Source organism: Pseudophryne corroboree, chromosome 6 (genome assembly GCF_028390025.1).
Source record: "Pseudophryne corroboree isolate aPseCor3 chromosome 6, aPseCor3.hap2, whole genome shotgun sequence".
NCBI lineage: Eukaryota > Metazoa > Chordata > Amphibia > Anura > Myobatrachidae > Pseudophryne > Pseudophryne corroboree.
In genome coordinates this window covers 805,103,296-805,125,705 of record NC_086449.1, presented here as the reverse complement: position 1 = coordinate 805,125,705, position 22,410 = coordinate 805,103,296, and the positions used below count along the sequence as shown (strand labels likewise).

The window sequence follows — 22,410 nt, the reverse complement described above, 5'->3', positions numbered from 1 at the left end:
AACCCAGTTAACAGTATGATAAATTTAAAGGAGCCTCTGAAAAGATGGCTCAACAATAATAACCCGAATTTTTTGTAACAATAACTATATACAAGTATTGCAGACAATCCGCACTAGGGATGGGCGCCCAGCATCCACTACGGACTACGAGAAATAGATTTATCGGTAAGTAAAATCTTATTTTATCTAACGTCCTAAGTGGATGCTGGGACTCCGTAAGGACCATGGGGATTATACCAAAGCTCCCAAACGGGCGGGAGAGTGCGGATGACTCTGCAGCACCGAATGAGAGAACTCCAGGTCCTCCTCAGCCAGGGTATCAAATTTGTAGAATTTAGCAAACGTGTTTGCCCCTGACCAAGTAGCTGCTCGGCAAAGTTGTAAAGCCGAGACCCCTCGGGCAGCCGCCCAAGATGAGCCCACTTTCCTTGTGGAATGGGCTTTTACTGATTTTGGCTGTGGCAATCCTGCCACGGAATGTGCAAGCTGAATTGTACTACAAATCCAACGAGCAATCGTCTGCTTTGAAGCAGGAGCACCCAGCTTGTTGGGTGCATACAGGATAAACAGCGAGTCAGTTTTCCTGACTCCAGCCGTCCTGGAAACATATATTTTCAAGGCCCTGACAACGTCCAGCAACTTAGAGTCCTCTAAGTCCCTAGTAGCCGCAGGTACCACAATAGGTTGGTTCATGTGAAATGCAGAAACCACCTTAGGTAGAAATTGAGGACGAGTCCTCAATTCCGCCTTGTCAGAATGAAAATTTAGGTAAGGGCTTTTACATGATAAAGCCGCCAATTCTGACACACGCCTAGCTGAAGCCAAGGCCAACAGCATCGACACCTTCCACGTGAGATATTTTAAATCTACCGTAGACAATGGTTCAAACCAGTGTGATTTTAGAAATCTCAACACAACATTGAGATCCCAAGGTGCCACTGGAGGCACAAAAGGAGGCTGTATGTGCAGCACCCCTTTCACAAATGTCTGAACTTCAGGTACTGAAGCCAGTTCTTTCTGGAAGAATATCGACAGGGCCGAAATTTGAACCTTAATGGACCCTAATTTTAGGCCCATAGACAGTCCTGTTTGCAGGAAATGCAAGAAACGACCCAGTTGAAATTCCTGTGTAGGGGCCTTCTTGGCCTCACACCACGCAACATATTTACGCCAAATGCGGTGATAATGTTTTGCGGTTACTTCCTTTCTGGCTTTTACCAGAGTAGGGATGACTTCTTCTGGAATGCCCTTGTCCTTCAGGATCCGGCGTTCAACCGCCATGCCGTCAAACGCGGTAAGTCTTGGAACAGACAAGGCCCCTGCAGTAGCAGGTCCTGTCTTAGAGGTAGAGGCCACGGTTCGTCCGTGAGCATCTCTTGAAGTTCCGGGTACCAAGACCTTCTTGGCCAATCCGGAACCACGAGTATAGTTCTTACTCCTCTCCTTCTTATGATTCTCAATACTTTCGGTATGAGGGGCAGAGGAGGGAATACATACACTGACTGGTACACCCACGGCGTTACCAGAGCGTCCACTGCTATTGCCTGAGGGTCCCTTGACCTGGCGCAATATCTGTCCAGTTTTTTGTTTAGACGTGACGCCATCATGTCCACCTTTGGTCTTTCCCAACGGTTTACAATTTGGTGGAAGACTTCTGGGTGAAGTCCCCACTCTCCCGGGTGAAGGTCGTGTCTGCTGAGGAAGTCTGCTTCCCAGTTGTCCACTCCCGGAATGAACACTGCTGACAGTGCTATCACATGATTTTCCGCCCAGCGAAGAATCCTTGCAGTTTCTGCCATTGCCCTCCTGCTTCTCGTGCCGCCCTGTCTGTTTATGTGGGCGACTGACGTGATGTTGTCCGACTGGATCAACACCGCCTGACCCTGAAGCAGAGGTTTTGCTTTAATTAAGGCATTGTAAATGGCCCTTAGTTCTAGAATGTTTATATGAAGAGATGTTTCCATGCTTGACCACAAGCCCTGGAAATTCCTTCCCTGTGTGACTGCTCCCCAGCCTCTCAGGCTGGCATCCGTGGTTACCAGGATCCAATCCTGAATGCCAAATCTGCGGCCCTCTAGTAGATGAGCCTTCTGAAGCCACCACAGGAGAGACACCCTTGTCCTTGGCGACAGGGTTATCCGTTGATGCATCTGAAGATGCGATCCGGACCATTTTCCCAGTAGATCCCACTGAAAAGTTCTTGCATGGAATCTTCCGAATGGAATCGCTTCGTAAGAAGCCACCATTTTTCCCAGGACCCTTGTGCACTGATGCACTGAGACCTGTCCTGGTTTTAGGAGGTTCCTGACTAGCTCGGATAACTCCCTGGCCTTCTCCTCCGGGAGAAACACCTTCTTCTGGACTGTGTCCAGAATCATTCCTAAGAACAGTAGACGTGTCGTTGGAATCAGCTGCGATTTTGGAATATTTAGAATCCATCCGTGCTGACTTGGCACTACCTGAGATAGTGCCACTCCGACTTCTAACTGTTCCTTGGTTCTTGCCCTTATCAGGAGATCGTCCAAGTAAGGGATAATTAAGATGCCTTTTCTTCGTAGAAGAATCATCATTTCGGCCATTACCTTGGTAAAGACCCGAGGCGCCGTGGACAATCCAAACGGCAGCGTCTGAAACTGATAATGACAGTTTTGTACTACAAACCTGAGGTACCCTTGGTGAGAAGGATATATTGGGACGTGGAGATAAGCATCCTTGATGTCCAGCGACACCATATAGTCCCGTCTTCCAGGTTCGCTATCACCGCTCTGAGTGACTCCATCTTGAATTTGAACCTTTTTATGTAAGTGTTCAAAGATTTTAGATTTAATATTGGTCTCACCGAGCCGTCCGGCTTCGGTACCACAAATAGTGTGGGATAATACCCCTTCCCCTGTTGTAAGAGGGGTACCTTGATTATCACCTGCTGGGAGTACAGCTTGTGAATGGCTTCCAGAACTGCCTCCCTGTCGGAGGGAGACTTTGGTAAAGCAGACTTCAGGAACCGATGAGGAGGAAACGCCTCGAATTCCAGTTTGTACCCCTGTGATACTACCTGTAGAATCCAGGGATCCACTTGCGAGTGAGCCCACTGCGCGTTGAAATTCTTGAGACGGGCCCCCACCGTGTCTGAGTTGGCTTGTAAAGCCCCAGCATCATGCTGAAGACTTGGCAGAAGCAGGGGAGGGCTTCTGCTCCTGGGAAGCGGCTGCATGGTGCTGCCTTTTTCCTCTTCCTCTGCCCTTGGGCAGAAAAGAGTGACCTTTTGCTCGCTTGTACTTATGGGAACGAAAGGACTGAGTTTGAAAAGACTGTCTTTTTCTGTTGATGTGAAGTAACCTGGGGTAAAAAGGTGGATTTTCCAGCCGTTGCCGTCAGGTCTGTTAGACCAGCCCCAAATAACTCCTCCCCCTTATACGGCAATACTTCCATGTGCCGTTTGGAATCTGCGTCCCCTGACCACTGTCTGGTCCATAATGCTCTTCTGGCAGAGATGGACATTGCGCTTACTCTTGATGCCAGGGTACAAATATCCCTCTGCGCATCACGCATATATAGCAATGCATCCTTTAAATGTTCTATAGTTAACAGAATATTGTCCCTATCCAGGGTATCAATATTCTCAGTCAGGGAATCCGCCAATGCGACTCCAGCACTGCACATCCAGGCTGATGCGATTGCTGGTCGCAGTATAACACCAGTATGTGTGTATATACTTTTCAGGATATTTTCCAGCCTCCTATCAGCTGGTTCTTTGAGGGTGGCCGTATCAGGGGACGGTAACGCTACTTGTTTAGATAAACGTGTGAGCGCCTTATCTACCCTAGGGGGTGTTTCCCACCGTGCCCTAACCTCTGGCGGGAAAGGGTATAGTGCTAATAACTTATTAGAAATTAGCTGTTTTTTATCGGGGGAAACCCACGCTTTATCACACACCTCATTTATTTCCTCAGACTCAGGAAAAACTATTGGCAGTTTTTTCACACCCCACATAATACCCGCCTTTGAGGTATTTGTAGTGTCAGAAAGGTTCAATGCCTCTTTCATTGCCGTGATCATGTAACGTGTGGCCCTACTGGACATTACGTTTGTCTCGTCACCGTCGACACTAGATTCAGTATCTGTATCTGGATCCGTGTCGACCCACTGAGGTAGCGGCCGTTTTAGGGCCCCTGAGGGTGTCAGAGACGCCTGAACAGGCACTAATTGATTTGCCGGCTTTCTCATGTCGTCAACAGTTTTTTGTAAATTGCTGACATTATCACTTAATTGCTTAAACACAATCATCCAGTCAGGTGTCGACTCCCTAGGGGGTGACATCACTAACACAGGCAACTGCTCCGCCTCCACCTCATTTTCCTCCTCATACATGTCGACACACGCGTACCGACACACAGCACACACACCGGGAATGCTCTGATAGAGGACAGGACCCTACTTAGCCCTTTGGAGAGACAGAGGGAGAGTCTGCCAGCACACACCCAGCGCTATATATATACAGGGATAACCTTATATAAGTGTTAATCCCTTATAGCTGCTGTTAATCTAGTTATTTGCTGCCAAAATGCCCCCCCTTCTCTTTTTTACCCTGAATCAGATGCAGTACTGCAGGGGAGAATCAGGGAGCCGTCCTTCCAGCGGAGCTGTGAGGGAATAATGGCGCCAGTGTGCTGAGGAGATAGGCCCCGCCCCTTCACGACGTCCTTAACTCCCGCTTTTTTGTGTAAAATGGCAGGGGAAAAAATACATCCATATAGCCCTGGAGCTATATGTGATGTATTCCTTTTGCCAGCTAAGGTATATGTGTGTTATATTGCGTCTCAGGGCGCTCCCCCCCAGCGCCCTGCACCCTCAGTGACCGGAGTGTGAAGTGTGCTGAGAGCAATGGCGCACAGCTGCGGTGCTGTGCGCTACCTTAGTCTTGAAGACAGGATGTCTTCTGCCGCCGCTTTCACCGGACCTTCGTCTCTTCTGGCTCTGTAAGGGGGACGGCGGCGCGGCTCCGGTGACCCATCCAGGCTGAACCTGTGATCGTCCCTCTGGAGCTAACGTCCAGTAGCCTAAGAAGCCCAATCCACTCTGCACTCAGGTGAGTTCGCTTCTTCTCCCCTTAGTCCCACGATGCAGTGAGCCTGTTGCCAGCAGGACTCACTGAAAATAAAAAAACCTAACTAAACTTTTATTCTAAGCAGCTCTGGAGAGCTACCTAGTTTGCACCCTTCTCGGCCGGGCACAAAAATCTAACTGGCTTGGAGGAGGGTCATAGGGGGAGGAGCCAGTGCACACCACCTGATATCTCAAGCTTTTATTTTGTGCCCTGTCTCCTGCGGAGCCGCTATTCCCCATGGTCCTTACGGAGTCCCAGCATCCACTTAGGACGTTAGAGAAATGTTCCATCCTGAGCTGCAGAATATCTATACTTCATCTCATCCCGCTGCCTCCATTCTGTGATGAATGTGACTTCTCCTATCGTGAGTAGTGTAAGCAATGCCAGATAATGCTGCAAGCCATCCGCTCCCTGGTAATTGCAGGACAGTTGCCAAGAGACGTACCGTAAGTAGGTCATGGAAGGCTGGCGTCAGGAACTGGGGAATCTCTGGCAAGTTCCCTTTCCGGATATGGTGCCAGCTGTCGTCATTGCATGGAAGAGGTCCCGCGCCAGCTGCTACCACGATTGTCAGGCCAAGAGCAAAGATGTCCGCCTTGGGGAGATGACTGTAATCCTGAAATAAAGACGGTTACATGACTGCAGTATCTGTAACCAGTCCCACACTGAGAAACCATCTGCATTGTACTCTAGCTATTATAGAAGGCCTGAGGTAAATAGAACACTAATAAAAATGGAGGTAGCTATAGGACCATGTGCTCCGAGCACGCAAATCAGCCTCCTCCCTTCCTAACAGCATATCACTGCAACCACTTTCCAGCAATTGTGATGTTTCAGGAGCTTCAGCAGACAGATTTGAAACAAAAAAAAATGTCAGTGTCAAATCAGGACGTGTTGGAGGAAATAAATGGAAACAGGGTCTCTAATGCACAATTTCCAGCACAATTTGTTCTAAAGCACTTGTGCATATTAGCCGAGCTGTGGACACTGCTTCAGAGCGTCCGCAGCTGAATTCAGTCAGTCATCGGATGGGCATTGGAAGCAGCATCCGATGGCTGGCAACCATCACAAGCCTGCTATTCAACGGAAAAAGTACTGCCATCTGATTAGTAACATCGATAGTTGCTAACCATCTATAGTTGGAGGCCGTCTGAAAGGGGAACCGATCAGATTCCCGAAACCATTACGCACACATGGAATTCCATGGAGAGGAATATGGACCATTGAAAAACAATATTTTAGCCAATATAGTACAAGACTCCTTTATTCCTGCTCGGGGTTGGACTGGCCCACAGGGGAACAGGGGAAACCACCAGTGGGCCCCACCACCTAGGGTCCCACTTCTTTCTCTAGGGATTAGGTTCCAGACTGCACTTAAAATGACTCATATGTGACCTTATACTGCACAGGACTATGGTGTATATTCTACAGTGCATTGCTGCTGTTATCATGCATGCACTAGTGGTATTTACTACAGTATATATATTTACCAAGGGGCTCAGGCCATGCACTCTCTAATGGTTAGCCAAGCCTCTGAGGTAACTGGCCACACCCCCTCTGGAGAATGGCCACACCCCTAAACATGGGCCCCTACCACTGCATTCCCTGGTGGACCCTTCATGCCCCAGTCCGACACTGTTCCTGCTTTAGGAAAAGCCCCTGAATAGGAACGCTGGTGCAATATAGTGGATCTAGATAATGACCTAAAGATGTCGGCACGCTCAAACAAAACAAAATCTTAAATCTATGCAGTGTACATGGTCCTGTTCTGTGATGTTCCAATAGACCGACCAGAATTGCCAACACAGCAACTTCAAAGTCCACAACACAATGATACACAAAGTGCAAAGCACTGTATAAATCTGCTACAACATACGGCTACAATGACACCCCAGTGTACACTTACCTCCTGCAGGATCTCGTTAGCCAGGAAACGACTGTCTCCTTCCTCAACCTGCGAGTTCGCGATCGAAGTCACATGACCAAGGTCACCTGGAGCCAAGAAAGACATAATAGGAGCATGGTCCAGATGGAATTCACCAGAGAGTTCTTATGGAGTTGCACGCTGAACTAGCAAGACCTCTATTTTTGATCTTCATGGATTCGGTTAAATCGGGTGTGGTTCCCAAAGACTGGCGTATAGCGGAGGTAGTGCAGATATTCAAGGAGGGGAGCAAAGCTGAACCAGGTAATTACAGACCAGTTAGTCTTACATCTATAGTGAGGAAAGTATTGTAAGGTATTCTAAGGGACAGTATTCAAAAGTTCCTTGAAGCAAATAAGGCAATTAAAAGGAACCAACATGGATTTGTTAAGGACAGATCATGTCAAACCAACTTACTGTTTCATAAAAACCAAGTAAGTGCAAACCTTGATCAGGGTAAGGAGGTGGATGGAATCTTTTTAGACTTTGCCAAAGCTTTCGACACTGTACCACACATGCGTCTTATCTATAAGCTACAAGAAATAGGGTTAGGGAGCACAATATGCACTTGGGTCAGTAATTGGTTAGATAATAGGGAGCAGCGCGTTGTGGTCAATGGATCATTTACAAATTGGACTAAAGTACGAAGTGTTGTGCCACAAGGGTCGGTAGTTGGATCAATTTTGTTCAACATCTTCATCAACGACCTAACAGTAGGTCTAGAGAGCATGGTGTCAATTTTCGCAGACGATACCAAATTGTGTAAGGTTATAAATACGGAGGGGGATGCCGAGTCTCTTCAGAACGACTTAACTAAACCGGAAGCATGGGCAGCAAAATGGAGAATGAGATTCAGACAAGTGTAACTTAATACATTGTGGGGGCAAGACCAAAAATTACACCTACATACTAAATGGTGTAATACTAGGTGATTCTGTACTGGAAAAAGACTTAGGGGTTCACATAGATAAATTAAGCAGCAGTACCCAAAGTAGGAGTGCAGCAAAGAAGGCTAATAAGATATTAGCATGCATAAAACGGGGAATTGATGCAAGGGACGAGAGTATTATACTCTCATTATATAAATCACTAGTGAGACCACATCTTGAATACTGTGTGCAATTTTGGACACCATATTACAAAAAGGATATCCTGGAGCTAGAAAAGGTTCAGAGGCGGGCGACCAAACTAAGCAAGGGCATGGAGACGCTGGAATACGAAGAAAGGCTTGCAAGGCTAGGCATGTTTACACTGGAAAAGAGGAGACTAAGAGGGGACATGATCAACATCTACAAATATATAAGGGGTCAATACACAGAGCTCGGGAGGGACCTGTTTTCTATAGAATCAGCACAGAGGACACGTGGTCACTCGATTAGGTTAGAGGAGAGGAGTTTCCGCACATTGAGGCGAAAAGGTTTTCACAGTAAGGACAATACGTGTTTGGAATTCCCTGCCTGAGAGAGTAGTAATGGCGGACTTAGTCACCACCTTTAAGAATGGGTTAGATACATTCCTATTGGATAAAGATATTCAGGGTTATGGTGCGTAGGCACGCATTATAGTTACTATAACTAGTCCCAACATAAAAATAACTAGTCCTATAATAAGACTGCAAAGTAGGCCACAAATAGGTTGAACTCGATGGACAATTGTCTTTTTTCAACCTTAGTTACTATGTACTATGTGAAAACTGCTCACTCAGAGTACACAATACAGTGAGGTCTGTATGATCACTAGAAGATAGAAACACTGCCACCAACCCGCTGTAACCCCCAAGAGCAGAGTTTTGAAAGGGATACCCTTTTCAGACAGAAAACCCGGCAGTTACTGTACCTGGCATTTCAGTGCCGGGTCATGTGGCCAGGCTTTGTCTGACCCGCCATTTCACACAGAGAAGCAAAATTACCCGGTCAAGAATTTCGACCTGGTAACTTGCGGACCAACACGGGTATGATGTTTGTGTTTAAGGGTCAACCCAGGTCGATATTCCAGTGTCTCCAACCCTGGTAAATTCCTAGCTCAAAGTCCCAGGAATTTCTACCTGGGATGACCCTTTCACACAGAAAAAGGACTGGTGTTTTTCATGATATCACCGGGTAGAACACCCACTAATTTCATTTTCTGTCTGAAAGGGGTTTGAGTGTCGTAAAATTACAGCACATTTCATGCAGTCACCTGTGCGCCAGATTCCCACCTCCAGAGCTAACACACCCGCATAGACCTGGCTTAATGATCACTACATCTAAACTCATTAGTGTCAATCTAGCACAGAGGTTTCAGGGAGCAGGAAAAAAAAAAAAAGGAAGAGACGTATCAAGCCTTGAGCTAAAATGGTCTATTCATGAAGCAGTGAAAAAAAGTGGAGAAGGGAGTCAGTGGAGAAGTTATCCATTGGCAACCAATCAGCGGCTCTGTACAACTGTATGGTATGCAAATAAATGTTACTTCAATGCCGATTGGCTGCCATGGACAACTTCTCCACTGGCTCACTTCTCCACACTTTTCAATGCTTCATGAATGGACCCCAAAGTGGTTTACTTTGTCCATAACAACCATCTTCTCATTTCATAGACTGCACTAGATAAATAGCTAGAAAATGGTCACTATGGGCAAAACCTCAAGTGGTTCTCCTTAGGTTTGACAAACCTCCCCCTATGTTAATGTTCTATTCTGGGCCAAGTGGCATGTAGAGATTTCCAGGCACCGTTCTTAAATACTTGAACAGAACTGTTTTGTACATAACCGTCATACAAATTACACAGGTTTTCGTTTCTCATTTGCATTTAACATAAGGGAAAAACAGTGATCAGCCAAGAACATCTTCTACATTCCAAGATGAGAAGAACTATAGCACTGGTCCCCAAACTCTGTCAAGGCACCTCAACAGTCTAGGTCAGATGTTCTCAAACGCGGTCCAGGCTTTACGTTCATCCATGCTTAGCCACAGGTGACTTAATTAGCACCTCAGGCAATCTGTGCTGAGCCATGGATATACATAAAGGACCACGTTTGAGAACTTTTGGTCTAGGTTTTAAGGATATCCATGCTTAGGGGTCTATTTACTAAGCCTTGGATGAAGATAAAGTCGACGGAGATAAGGTCCCAGCCAATCAGCTCCTAACTGACATGCAACAGACTGTTTGGCTGGTACTTTGGGGTGTATTTACTAAGCCTTGGATGGAGATAAAGTACCAGCCAATCTGCACCCAACTATCATGTCACATGCTGCGTTTGAAAAATGACAGGAGCCGATTGGCTGGTACTTTATCTCCAGCGACTATCTCCATCCAAAGCGTAGTAAATAGACCCCTTAAGCACAGGCGACTTAATTAGTACCCAAGTCAGTTTGATTAGAGTATATGCACAAACATGGACATCCTTAAAACCTGGACTGTTAAGGAACAATTGAGGACAGTTTGGGAAACCCTAGTCTAGTGTATTAATGACTACACCAGGGTGTTTTTACCAAGTCAATAGATCTCTATTATTCACAGAGTGGTTCCAAAGTGCAGCCAGCAAGAGGCCCTGCTCCGACCATCAGTATTTTTATGCATTACCTAAACCCAACATGAGGAGCCTCTCAGTCTAAAAAGTCTATTTAATAGGAGAAACTAGCTAACATTTATTCAGGTAAGTAGCTATCACACACTGAATTATGATAAGAGGAGTCAAGATCAGCTATGACATTTTTGGAAGAGACAACATGATTGCAGCCGACACAAAGCGTTAAATCTCCTCCAAATACAGACGTTTATTCCTACATTTTTAGACCGCTCCAATAAATGTATCACAGCAGATTTAAAGTGTGACAGATCCTACTTCTATTTGGTGTTACAAGGGAAGGTGCAGGAGCACTTAGGAGGACTCCAAGCAGTAAGATGAAGTGCACAGCTACCCTCCAGTCTGGCTTATCAATACCAACCAATTTTATACATGACACTAGCAGACATCAGGTCATCCTCTCCGTCACTTTCATCCTGCCCCAGCTCCATCATCTTCCGACAGATGAAAATGTTACCTGCACAAATTAGAAATCCATATCTATAATAAACCAGAAGTGTAGAGGAATCAGAACCCACTGTTATCAGCCAGTTGCGGCTCTCATTTCACAAAAATCAAAAAAATCAAAAACTAGAAGACTACAGTCCTCTTATTTGCATACAAGTGCCACTGGCACCAAAGCAGAAGACATTTATACTGCGGGTCTTTGAGGAAAGAAAACGATTCACAGATGAAGTGAAATTGAAATAATCAATATTGGATTTAAAATATATACTAAAAACACCTGAACCAGGCCTTCAGACAGTATGCCAAATTTGTACGGTGAATCTCAGGGATCATTAATACAGTTACAGCCTTCATTGCTTCAGGGGACTTCTCCCAATACAGCACTGCTACCTGCTGGTTAAAGGACCCCAGATTTCAAACAGGGGCCGTATCCAACTGTTAAGACCCACCACCTTCACCTTCTTCAAATACATTCATCAAGGTCTCTAAGAATAAGGAACAGGACAAGTCCAACCTACCACATTGTGGTCGTGGAATCCTTACAGAAGGGGCGACTATTGCCATTGTTTTATGCTCATTTTTTTATTTTTATCTTTCCATTTGTATTGCATATCACCTAATTCTTGCATAACATATCAGGTGTTTATTATATATAAACAGTGTTTTTAGTATATATTTTAAATCAATACTGATGAATTCAGTGTCACTTCATCTGTGAATCGTTTTCTTTCCTCAAAGTGCAGTGCACCTCTTTTCTGCGCCTAAAACTTATGGGACAGACTATCCCTGTTATCCACACAGCTTCTTGGTGAACTGCTCCATATATAGCACCCGTTTCTTGAAATATTTGCTTATTTCTTTTTCTTTACACAAGAGACATTTATGATGCCAATCTGATTTTTTGGACCTATTGTTGGGCACATGGTGGTAACCAGTCTGTGTAAATGGATAAAACATGGTTGCAAGGAACTTGCCTGTCCGATATAGCGGAATTATCCCATACCCAAGCAGATGAGTAGTCTGCCAATAAGATTTGAGTGAGATTTTGATTGGCTAGGAGGCTTCGATGATGTACACTACAATGCAGGCATCACTGATGCATTGGTTAGCTTGTTGCCTCACAGCCCGAGGTCTTAGGTTCGATTCTCTCCAAGACCCAAATGTGTGCAGTTTATATGTTCTCCCAGTGCTTGTGCAAGTTTCTCCCACAAACCAAATACATACTGGTAGGATATATTTTTTTGTCAAAAATTAACCCTGGTGTGTATGTGTACATGTGGTAGGAAATATAGATCGGAAGCTCCACTGGGGCAGGTACTGATGGGAATTACTAAAATATTCCTTTTAAAGCACTAGTTATATAGCGCAAAGTGTGCGCTATATAACTAATGCAAGAACAGAAATAACCAACTGGGTTGGAAGGGGCGCTCAAGCTGCAGCTCCAATTAATGTGTATTGAGCAGCTGTCTGGATAGGCTAGTCACACCTATAACATCATACATACAAACAAGAAAAACAGGAATAAGACAGCGCTGACTGAGATGGATTGTCAATAAAATTACAATAGTATTTAATGAATTAAGATTACAATAAAATATTTAAATAAAATAGGTCTCACTGCACTAATGAGCTTATAGTCACCATACATAGAGATTAATCACTTGCCGCTTGATCCAATGTCCCCATGGGACCCGCACAATTGGAATGTCCCTTATCCTGGGGTTGTTGCACAATCCCCGGGCCGAATGCTTGTAATAACACTGGAGGAATAACTGTCCCAGTAGTGTGGCAATACAACAGGAAAGTCCTCACCAGTAGTGCGTAGTTGTAATGATGTTCTGTCCTTGTTATATAGATGTGGGTACAAATAACAGCACTTTTTTGGCAGAGTCCACAGAGGTCCAAGCGGTGATGAATATTCAGTGAAAAGGTGACACAGGCTCACACCTGACGCGTTTCACAGCTGGCTGCTGCTTTATCAAAGGTGACGGTGATCCTAACTGGCAGTGTATTTATACATAAGTTAATTACTCCATTCATTACAGCTGGTTTAGACAATCCATCTCATTGCATGTATGTAAATTACTAAAAATCATCACTATGGATTGTGTGGATAGACTCGAGGCAATATAAAAGACACAATATACACTATGAACCATTATACCTTATTATTGTTGTTAAAATATACTCAAATTCAGTCCGAAAGTGCTGGAACGCACGCAGACCTCTATTCCAATCATATAGCGCACACGAGGTCACGTGACCGGCACTTAATGGAACACATATTGCGCTAGAGAACTTATCTATATTCGTCCGGCTCGTAACATAGTACAGTTACATAGATTATCTGTTCTTCTAGCCTACAGTCATCAGATTATTATATTGGCAAATAGAGGGAGTTTCATTTAATAAAATCCTATAGTTAATACAGAACAATCTTAGCCGGCTGGTAACTTTATACAATTGCATAAATTATCTATTTCTCTCACTTTCCATCTTCTAATCATTGTTATGGCAGATAGGGAAAATTTAATTTAATAAAAATACAGAACAATCTTATATCTTATTCACCATCCAGTTATTTAGCCATTGTTATATTAATGTAAGCAGAAAACAGATACTTCATACAATGATCAGGTAAATATCTGTACATAATTAGCTTGGAATATATCAATAAGCAGAAATGTCAGGAAAAATAGGCGTACATAATTACTACTCTGTATGTAGTTACGTCTCCCTAAAAGTAGATAATAACTATTCATAGGAAATAAATAAACCTTATAGCAATTGAATTGGAAAGGGAGCTCTTGTTTTATTTTGTGCTATAGGTTACAGCAGCAGGTTCCACTTATCAATGAAGCCCGCTGATATAACAAATATAACTAAAAGAATATATATTGGCACTGAAGGGGAGTAGGGGAAGGGAGGGTGAAGGGGGGGAGGGAAAGAAAGGGTTGAGTAGGTGGGGGGTGGAAAAACCATGATTTAGATCACGCAATTGAGTTCTACCGACTCATTTAGACCTGCAGGGAATATACTGTTCATTTTAAGCATCCAGAATACTTCTTGTTTACAGAGGGTCTTATACCGATCCCCCCCCCTCGTATCGTTTTACTGATGAATTCTAAGCCTGTCACCTTCAGACATTTGGGGTTTCCTTTATGGAAATCTGCATAATGTTTCGATACACTATGTGTTAGGACTTTTTTCAGGATGTTTCTACGGTGCTCAAGAAATCTTACTTTTAAGGGACGTGTAGTCCTACCAATATATTTTAAGTTACATCCGCAGGTCAGCATATAGATTACGTAAGATGTATTGCAATTCATATATGTTTTTATTTCGTATGGTTTCTCTTCCCCGTCTATATTAATCCTCACAGTATGATCGGCTGTAAAGTTGCAGGTTAAACATCTATTCCTGCCACATTTAAAAAACCCTTTAGTTTTGTTACCCAACTGTGTGAGCCAGTCTGTTCTTTCTAAGCTACTTTTAGGATTATTACCTTCCTCGATTCTTTTCAGGTGGCTGGGGGCTAATATATTTTTGAGAGATTTATTCTTTCGGAAAATGAAATTAGGTTCTTTTGGAAGAATATTTACTAGTATATTGTCTTGTTTTAAGATATTATAATTTCTCTTACTTCTGCATGACAGTTATTATAAGTTGAAATAAAAATGATATATCTGAAAATGGGTTCTCATCTCTTTAATTTTTATAACTATCCTTAGATGGATTAAGGAGTTGGTCTCTTTCGATACTCTTAACTTCATTCAGTGCTTTTTCTAATAGGTGGCTTGGGTATCCTCCATCTATAAAGGAATCTATCATAGTTTTTGCTTGGGAGTCAAAAGAAGTCATAACTATAGGATTTTATTAAATGAAACTCCCTCTATTTGCCAATATAATAATCTGATGACGGTAGGCTAGAAGAACAGATAATCTATGTAACTTTACTATGTTACGAGCCGGACGAATATAGATAAGTTCTCTAGCGCAATATGCGTTCCATTAAGTGCCGGTCACGTGACCTCGTGTGCGCTATATGATTGGAATAGAGATAGACTATCTCCATAACAACCTGTGCGGGTCACGGACCGGAAGTGACTACGTCCGCTGTACATGATTGGAGAAGATCTGTCTCCATAACAACCTATGCGGGTCATTAACCGGAAGTCCGGAAGTCTGCGTGCGTTCCAGCACTTTCGGACTGAATTTGAGTATATTTTAACAATAATAAGGTACAGGTTGAGTATCCCTTATCCAAATATTCCAAAATACGGAATATTCCGAAATACGGACTTTTTTGAGTGAGAGTGAGATAGTGAAACCTTTGTTTTTTGATGGCTCAATGTACACAAACTTTGTTTAATACACAAAGTTATTAAAAATATTGTATTAAATGACCTTCAGGCAGTGTGTATAAGGTGTATATGAAACATAAATGAATTGTGTGAATGTAGACACACTTTGTTTAATGCACAAAGTTATAAAAAATATTGGCTATAATTACCTTCAGGCTGTGTGTATAAAGGTGTATATGTAACAAACGCATTCTGTGCTTAGATTTAGGACCCATCACCATGATATCTCATTATGGTATGTAATTATTCCAAAATACGGAAAAATCCGATATCCAAAATACCTCTGGTCCCAAGCATTTCGGATAAGGGATACTCAACCTGTATAATGGTTCATAGTGTATATTGTGTCTTTTATATTGCCTTGAGTCTATCCACACAATACATACAGTGATGATTTTTAGTAATTTACATACATGCAATGAGATGGATGGTCTAAACCAGCTGTAATGAATGGAGTAATTAACTTAGGTATAAATACACTGCCAGTTAGGATCACAGTCACCTTTGATAAAGCAGCAGCCAGCTGTGAAACGCGTCAGGTGTGAGCCTGTGTCACCTTTTCACTGAATATTCATCACCGCTTGGACCTCTGTGGACTCTGCCAAAAAAGCGCAGTTATTTGTACCCACATCCATATAACAAGGACCGAACATCATTACAACTACGCACTACTGGTGAGGACTTTCCTGTTGTATTGCCACACTACTGGGACAGTTATTCCTCCAGCGTTATTACAAGCATTCGGCCCGGGGATTGTGCAACAACCCCAGGATAAGGGACATTCCAATTGTGCGGGTCCCATGGGGACATTGGATCAAGCGGCAAGTGATTAATCTCTATGTATGGTGACTATAAGCTCATTAGTGCAGCGAGACCTATTTTATTTAAATATTTTATTGTAATCTTAATTCATTAAATACTATTGTAATTTTATTGACAATCCATCTCAGTCAGCGCTGTCTTATTCCTGTTTTTCTTGTTTGTAGCTATATAGCTAATGTTGGCTTGAAAGAACCTCCGTCAGTGGTAGGGCACAAACGTTTCAGGGACAGTTACTCCTTCATGGCGTACAACATAACACGGATGTAGGTCTACTAACAATACCAAAGTCACTAGGCAAGACATGATTGTGAGGTCACCACAATGCACGTGTAGTCCCACCTGGTGCACACAATTCATAGGATGGATATTAGAATAAAGTGATGTAGCTGGAGGTACCAACTTGGCTTGATATCCATATGCACCAACCCGGAGCTGTGGATGTACTTTAGCCCCATGGACACTTGCAGTAAGATCTCCTTCAGCTCCTGTTCCATCACCAGCTGGCCGCACTTTGTGTTCTCCGTGATCAGGTTCTGCAGACTTCCACCTGGCAAACATTGAGACCTTCATTAAAGACATTGCATTATATTGTGGTGATAAAACCCTGCAGCCTCCTCCCAAGGGAAATTACTACTTCTAGCTTCATGCATGAAAAGCAGGCTATATTTTGACTACTGTGCTCCCCATTTTCTTAAATTAAATCTTATGTTGATTATAAAGTACCCAACCAGCTTTCTCTATCTGCATCATTTCCTTCAGCCAAGCAGGAGCAACTGTGTCTGCCCAACCCATTTATATGGATGCCAGATTCCTCTGGCGGAGCACACAGGCTTCCTGTATGAGTATCTCGGAGTCTTTGGATGCAATCATTGTCCGACACTTGCCTCAAAAACTACCATAAAACATCTCCATGTGACATTTTAGCCACCCCATTACTGCCCAGTAACTCCAGGAATGCCCCTTATATCTACTACCATGCATCCAGATCTGAACTGCAACTCTGTACATACAAATATTGTAAAGCATGCACTATGCGACTCAGATGTATGCACAAACATTGCTCCACTGCTTCAGACATCGCAACCTCAAAGTAGGGATGGTCATCTGTGTGTTTACCATTGATGGTGAAATGGAAGTGACCACCAATGGTTATAAACTATACAACTGATGACCATTGAAGTTTTCACCAACTGATTGTCATTCCTGTTCTTTCATTAACTCGCCTATGGTCTAATAAGAACCTGGGACGGATTTTGTTGGTGTCAGGAGGCGCAGCGATACAGTGTACCAGCAAAAAAACAAAAAAAAAACAACCCAAAACATCAATGTCTGGAAGCATCTGGTTCTACCCCAATAGACGGCAAAAGTATTCACCATTGGTCATAAACCATCAGTGATTTGGAATTCTCAGTGGTCATCCCTACCCCAAAATGCAGACAGTGGAGCAACGCATGATGTGACAGGTAGTTCATCAAATCAGATTATTCGCGAGACCAGCATACTGAGACAGCTTCAGGACTTACCATTGCAGTACTCGTTCTGTATGATCATGTGGTCATCTTCTGCCCAGGCAGAGTAGTAGCGTACAACATGTGGGTGATGACCCAGGACGGCATGGGCATAGACTTCCCGCAACGCCAGCTGCCTGCAGGAGAGGGTACAAGCAGAACTTAAGGCAAACTCTACATCCAAGGGCAGGCTGTATGGCTGCAACATTACTCAGCCTTCTAATTACAGCTTTAGAAGTGCAGTGTTCTTCTGCTGAACGTTCTATATTTGGGGTGCTATCTAGTACCTAATAGTTGGTAAAGGTCTGTCCACTCTCCATTGTGCACACCGCCAATAGCTACCACTAGAGGGGGTGAAGTCTACAGAGAGCAGAGAGTAGGGGGCAAAACTTATAATCTGGGACTGGCTTAAAGATGGCGGAGCCATGCCAAGTGCAAGAGAGCCCTCCACTCAGTAAATTATGGGTTCAGTATGCTGGTCCATCACTCAAGGCTACTTTTACTAAATCGTCCCAAACAACCCTCTGGGATCACAGTCACATCATAGAAACACCAAACATCTGCTCAGTGGGGAAAGGAACTAGGATGCTCTCAAAGGAGCGCAGAACAGTGCGGGACATGAAATGGCAAAGCTCAGATTTGAGGTGATTATTGTTCATTTAATGACAGGGCTGGTTGGGGAAGAGAGGGTGACAGAGTTGCCACTCACTGTCCCAGCAGTCAAGGATCTGGCCAAACAACTGCAGCAGGTAGGGAAGTGCAGTAGTCTGATGTAATGTAGGCAACACAGTTGGTATATACTCACTCATCCGTGGACCCCGCTAGTGGCTTCTTTGAGCGCTTGATTGCATAGACGCAGCCGTCCAGCCGCTTCACGCACTTGTAGACTGCGCCAAACTCCCCAGATCCAATTTTTTCGATCTCCAGGAATTCAGTCTTGTATCTAGACACCATGTTGGTTTTACGCAGGACAAATCTCTGGAAAGAAACAAAATTAAGCTTAAGTTTGGAGGCAAAGATTTTGTGACCTTACCCAATATTAGATGACAGCTGTAAGTCATAGTGTTGCTTGGCTTTTATTTATGACATGTCTCCAAATCCCCCCACCACCATCAATCCCAACCAGTCCTCCTGCCCCCTCTCCCCCCCTGTAGAAGGGGGTCACAGTTCAGACCAGCTGTCAATGTTATATTCAAAATTATTTTTTTATCAGCAGTTGATTTTATTATATATTATATAGGTGACCTTGTAGTCCTGAAGGGATGGAGCATATTCCATTGTGGGGACTCCAGCATCTGTTGTACCAGGGCTCTCCTGTGCCTCAGTATAGGACACAACTGGGTCCTCATCACTATATGCAGGTATATGTATTACATAAGAAACAAATTAATGTAAATTCAATATACAGTTTCATCTGAAGCCCTTTACCAGCTCATACAACAGTATGTGTTCATATGTAGGATTACTGAATTGACTAGGTGATTAATTATCTATGATAGAGCAGACGTAGGAAAGGACCCTTTTAGATTTTGCTGCAACTGCTCCTTTAATGACTGGAACATAAACTTTAATAACTACACAAGACTGCCAGAAATGGTTTCCAGGTAGTAACTGGTAATCCATGTGATATTTACTGGACAGATTAAAAAGGGAAGTATCGCCACCTTTGCCGAGACTGTGGTAAAGGCTAAAATTCCTTCATGCATCTGCCTGGAGGAAACATTGCAAATTCCTCAAAACTGGTCTTAAAATCAGATTTTCTAGTCTTACGCACCTTAGAATTAAATGAGGCAGAGAGTTCACTTTCCCTGTATTTGAATGGTGGCTCAGAGCTAAAAAACAAACAAAAACAAAAAACAAACACATTAAACCTCTTTCACAGAATTAGACTGCAATAAAACCATTTTGGAATACAGACCAACACTGCATAAATGTATTTCCATAACAAAGTAATTATAGTCAGATTCAGAATTATGAGTTATTATCCCACTTCACCATTAGAGGGCAGCAAATCCAAGGATTTTTTTTTTTTTTTTTTTACCAATTGACTCAAATGCTTCTCCCCCAGTGTTGTGCAGTACCTAAAAATGGGATCGGTATGAAATACCTCCAATCAAAATCCCGACACCAATTGACCGATGGTCAAAATACCGACATGGACAAAATACCGACATTTAAAATACCGACATTTAAAATACCGACATTTAAAATACCGACATTTAAAATACCGACATTTAAAATACCGACATGCGGTTTTTGTTGTTTTTTGTGTGTATGTCGACATAAGTCAACATGTACACCATATAAAGTGTACCGCCTCCCCTCGCATGGCTCGCTGTGCTCGCCATGCTTCGGGCACGGCGCCTCGCTGCGCTCGGCACACTATTATATTCCCCCTCCAGGTCCACTGGGATGGTAAAGTATGAACAAGTCGGTTTCAATGAAAAAAATCATGAAAAACTCATGTCGGTATTTTGACCTGTCGGCATTTTACATGTCTGTATTTTGACCTGTCGGCATTTTACATGTCTGTATTTTGACCTGTCGGCATTTTACATGTCTGTATTTTGACCTTGTCGGTATTTTAAATGTCGGTATTTTGTCTATGTCGGGATTTTGACCCTGTCAGGATTTTGACCATCGGTCAATTGGTGTCGGGATTTTGAACGTCGGGATTTTGAACGTCGGGATTTTGATTGGAGGTAAACTGACTGTATCCCCCTAAAAATCACCCCTTCCCTTCACTATAAATGGCCTTTTGGTGGGATCACTTTAACAGGGTCTGGTTACCCAGAAAAGGGACCAGAAAAGCAACTGGCTGTTGTACCCCTGCACGGGCTGGAACCAGCAAGCCGTGGTCTCAGAGTGGTCCCTTCATAGAACCGTTGATAAGGAAAAACCTTTTGACCATTGTGAATTATTTAATTTTATTCCACAGCAAGACCTTAATCCTAGGTAGAACGATGGATGGAAGATAAAGCATTTAGGGGTCTATTCATTAAGCAGTGAAAAGTGTGGAGAAGTGAGCCAGTGGAGATGTTGCCCATGACAACCAATCAACATTGAAGTAAAATTTGCATACTATACAATTGTATGGAGCAGCTGATTGGTTGCCATGGGCAACTTCTTCACAGGCTCACTTCTCGACTGCTTCATGAATTGACCCCTCAGTCTGTGGTATATGAGCAGTGCAGGCCGCCCAGGAGCCCCCTCCACAAGCCGCTACATCAGGGGTGGCCAACCAGTCAGAGGCAAAGAGCCAGAAAAGATCCATAGTAAAGGTGAAGAGCAACTATCATGCGCGCGCCACAAAAATGGGGGCGTGGCCTAGTCGCAAAGCCACACCCCATTTTTGTGCGCACACCTTTCGATATCACATTTGTAGGAGTATGACCTTGTGTCATAACCCCGTTTTTAGTCATGTTGTACAGTGCCATACATATAATGCCCCAGTAGTGCCACATACATATAAAAATGCCAAAAAATGGGTGCCCGCACAGTGCCAGGTACACGCATGCCCGCACAGTGCCAGGTACGCGCATGCCCGCACAGTGCCAGACACACGCATGCCCACAGTGCCAGGCATGCCCCCAGTGCCATATACACATGTCCCCACAGTGCCAGACATGCCCCCACAGTGCCAGCCACACACCCCGCACAGCGCCAGGTACACGCATGCCCCGCACAGCGCCAGGTACACGCATGCCCCGCACAGCGCCAGGTACACGCATGCCCCCACAGTGCCAGGTACACATGCCCCCACAGTGCCAGACACACATGCCCCCACAGTGCCAGACACACATGCCCCCACAGTGCCAGACATGCCCCCAGTGCCATATACACATGTCCCCACAGTGCCAGACATGCCCCCAGTGCCATATACACTTGTCCCCACAGTGCCAGACATGCCCCCACAGTGCCAGATACACACATGCCCCCCACAGTGCCAGATACACACATGCCCCCCCCACAGTGCCAGATACACACATGCCCCCCCAGTGCCAGATACACACATGCCCCCCCAGTGCCAGATACACACATGCCCCCCCAGTGCCAGATACACACATGCCCCCCCAGTGCCAGATACACACATGCCCCCCCAGTGCCAGATACACACATGCCCCCCCAGTGCCAGATACACACATGCCCCCCCACAGTGCCAGATACACACATGCCCCCCCACAGTGCCAGATGCACCCATGCCCCCCACAGTGCCAGATGCACCCATGCCCCCCACAGTGCCAGATGCACCCATGCCCCCCCACAGTGCCAGATGCACCCATGCCCCCCCACAGTGCCAGATGCACCCATGCCCCCCCACAGTGCCAGATACACCCATGCCCCCCCACAGTGCCAGATACACCCATGCCCCCCCACAGTGCCAGACACCCATGCCCCCCCACAGTGCCAGACACCCATGTCCCCCCACAGTGCCAGACACCCATGTCCCCCCACAGTGCCAGACACCCATGTCCCTGTCAGACATGCCCCCACAGTGCCAGACACACATGCCCCCACAGTGCCAGACACACATGCCCCCACAGTGCCAGACACACATGCCCCTGCCAGACATGCCCCCAGTGCCAGATACACGTCCCCACAGTGCCAAATACACATGTACCCACAGTGCCAGACACGCCGCCCCCCACAGTGCCAGACACGCTGGCCCCCCACAGT

The 22,410-nt window shown here is 44.7% G+C and overlaps 1 protein-coding gene across 7 annotated transcripts in view; it reads right to left on the bottom strand.

Moving 5' to 3' along the window:
* WEE2 (WEE2 oocyte meiosis inhibiting kinase) overlaps positions 1-22,410 on the bottom strand; it is a 36,759-nt gene that overhangs the window by 7,231 nt on the left and 7,118 nt on the right. For 6 of the 7 annotated variants that reach the window (XM_063928979.1, XM_063928973.1, XM_063928976.1 and 3 more), the window contains exons 4-10: positions 19,508-19,565; positions 18,539-18,711; positions 17,749-17,870; positions 16,626-16,772; positions 10,954-11,049; positions 7,011-7,096; positions 5,550-5,720 (exon numbers count right to left, since the gene is read on the bottom strand). In XM_063928979.1, coding sequence (XP_063785049.1) covers positions 5,550-5,720; positions 7,011-7,096; positions 10,954-11,049; positions 16,626-16,772; positions 17,749-17,870; positions 18,539-18,711; positions 19,508-19,565 — 853 coding nt within the window. Of the gene's footprint in view, positions 1-5,549; positions 5,721-7,010; positions 7,097-10,953; positions 11,073-16,625; positions 16,773-17,748; positions 17,871-18,538; positions 18,712-19,507; positions 19,566-22,410 lie in introns of all 7 variants that reach the window. The other variant, XM_063928974.1, reaches the window with a different exon arrangement.